Source organism: Marmota flaviventris, chromosome Y, assembly GCF_047511675.1.
Source record: "Marmota flaviventris isolate mMarFla1 chromosome Y, mMarFla1.hap1, whole genome shotgun sequence".
In the NCBI taxonomy this organism is placed as follows: domain Eukaryota; kingdom Metazoa; phylum Chordata; class Mammalia; order Rodentia; family Sciuridae; genus Marmota; species Marmota flaviventris.
The window spans coordinates 2658460-2660413 of NC_092519.1; the positions used below are offsets into that span (position 1 = coordinate 2658460).

General features: G+C 39.3%; 1 protein-coding gene across 1 annotated transcript; it reads left to right on the top strand.

Annotated features, from left to right (window-relative positions):
* Window positions 1-948: 948 nt before the first annotated feature.
* On the top strand, window positions 949-1454 carry LOC139703535 (uncharacterized protein CXorf51A-like). The gene is made up of 2 exons (XM_071607038.1): window positions 949-1074; window positions 1233-1454. The coding sequence occupies exons 1-2, from the start codon at window positions 949-951 to the stop codon at window positions 1452-1454; spliced, it is 348 nt and encodes a 115-aa protein (XP_071463139.1).
* Window positions 1455-1954: the final 500 nt, after the last annotated feature.

Below are 1954 nucleotides of genomic sequence, written 5' to 3' on the forward strand. Positions count from 1 at the left end.
CCTTCATTAGAACCTGACTATGCTGCTACAAAACACAGAAACCAGTTATGGTACATTCAAACATACATTTAACAAGGCCATATACAAGGACAGAATTCAAATATAAAATAATAATTCTATTGTTGAGAAGGGAACTAGTGCTAGATTCTAAGAAGAAAGAAAAATTTGAATAAAAGAGAAGGAATCTTGCAAAACTCAATGATGATAATGTGACCAGGCTCCAAAAATAGAATAAAAATAAGGATAAAATGCAATTTTCATCAGTGGGTAGTTAATTTTATTCCTTTCCTATAAGTTGAAGGCCTGGAAGAAAACAATTTTAAAAATTGGCAGCCTTTAATGCCAAATGCAGTAAGTATATTGATATCCATTAATGGGAATATGTCTTGTTTGTAGCATTATTCACATATCTTCTGATAATTAAAGAAAAATATAACCATATTACTTTTGGATGGATTTTAGGTACATTATCCAAAATACTAACTAATGGCTAAGGGAAAGATAGCAGAATGAGTTTGTAGGAGTAGCTTTGGGGAATACTTTGGTAGAGGAAGATCTCTACCACCTGTACTACCACTATTGAACACTATATAAGAATTAGGGTGGGGTGGCTCTTTCAGGTATATTAAAGAAAAGTCTCCTTTGCCCAACCAGATCATTTTTGCCTTCCTAGCATCTCCTCTCCCCCACATCCCAGAAGTGCCAAGAGTGTTGATTTGCAATATCTAAGCTATAGCCTGGTTTCCCTAGCAACCTCCCTAGCCTCTTCATGTACAGAAGTGTCAGAGAGAGTGCTTTGTGAGGTCTAACCTCCTCCTTAGTCCTCATTGGCTGGGGAGTAACTTGCTGGCCAATGAAGGCTGAAGGGTGTGGCCCTTCATTGTCTTGGGAGGACATATATGCCTAGGATCCTTACAGCTCTTCAGAAGACCACTGGGAGGCTTCAGTATGGCTAAGGCAACCAAGAAATCACAGAAGCCTAATGCAGATATGGCCCAGTCAACATCATCGATGAAAGAAAGAAAGAATATGAAGACTTCCTATCATCACTCCAGATGCGGAAGAGGCAGCAAGGTAAGATAACCCAACCCAAGCTTCTCCTTTCTGCATTCATTCCCCACGACCTAAGACTCCTATTTATTTTTCATCTGGCACAAACCCCTACTTCACATGTATATCCTATCTTCTTTTCCCAAACCAATGCCCTTATGGCCTCTCTGTTGTCCTTACAGATACTAAAGTCCACCAATAAGGGTAAAAAAACACTTCAAAATAATTCAAGCAAAAGAGACTCAGAAAAGCCTTCCACATCTCTGAAAAAATCTAAGAAAACTAAAGGAACAATACTCTTTGGTCATTATCATCGGCTAAATGAAAAACTGAATAGAGAGCCAGAAATGGAAAATACCCCAGAAACCTCCAGCATTTCAAGTGATGATCTGGACAGCAAGTAATTGAGTGGGGCCAGAGACCTCAGAATAATCTGCAGAGTGTCCAGAGGTCTGGCAGCTAAGAAATGGCTCAATTTTACCACAGGTTACTAACATTAATGGTGGTGAAAATAAAATCAATCTGATGTGAAAAGATGTGTATCTCTGTGAGCCTCTGATGCTGGAGTGGGAACAAATAAAAGGTAGAAGTAGGTGTTTGAGAAGGGAGAGATGTGGGATCTGTGGAGTTGGAGTTCAAAAGACAAATTGTTATCCACACATTGAAGGATAAAGACAAAGTGAGGACTGAGGACTGAAGACAAACTTCCTCTTTATACTTGATCCCACAGGCAAGGCGAAAAGGACTTCATGTTTCTCCCTATTTGTGTATGGCTTTAGTATGTAGATTTCCAGAAACTGTATAAGGTGAGGCATGTGAGTGGCAGTATCTCAAAAAATATACAAGGAGTCACCTGAGGAACACTGACCTCATAGTGGTGTTTGTTACTCCATACCCTATTATG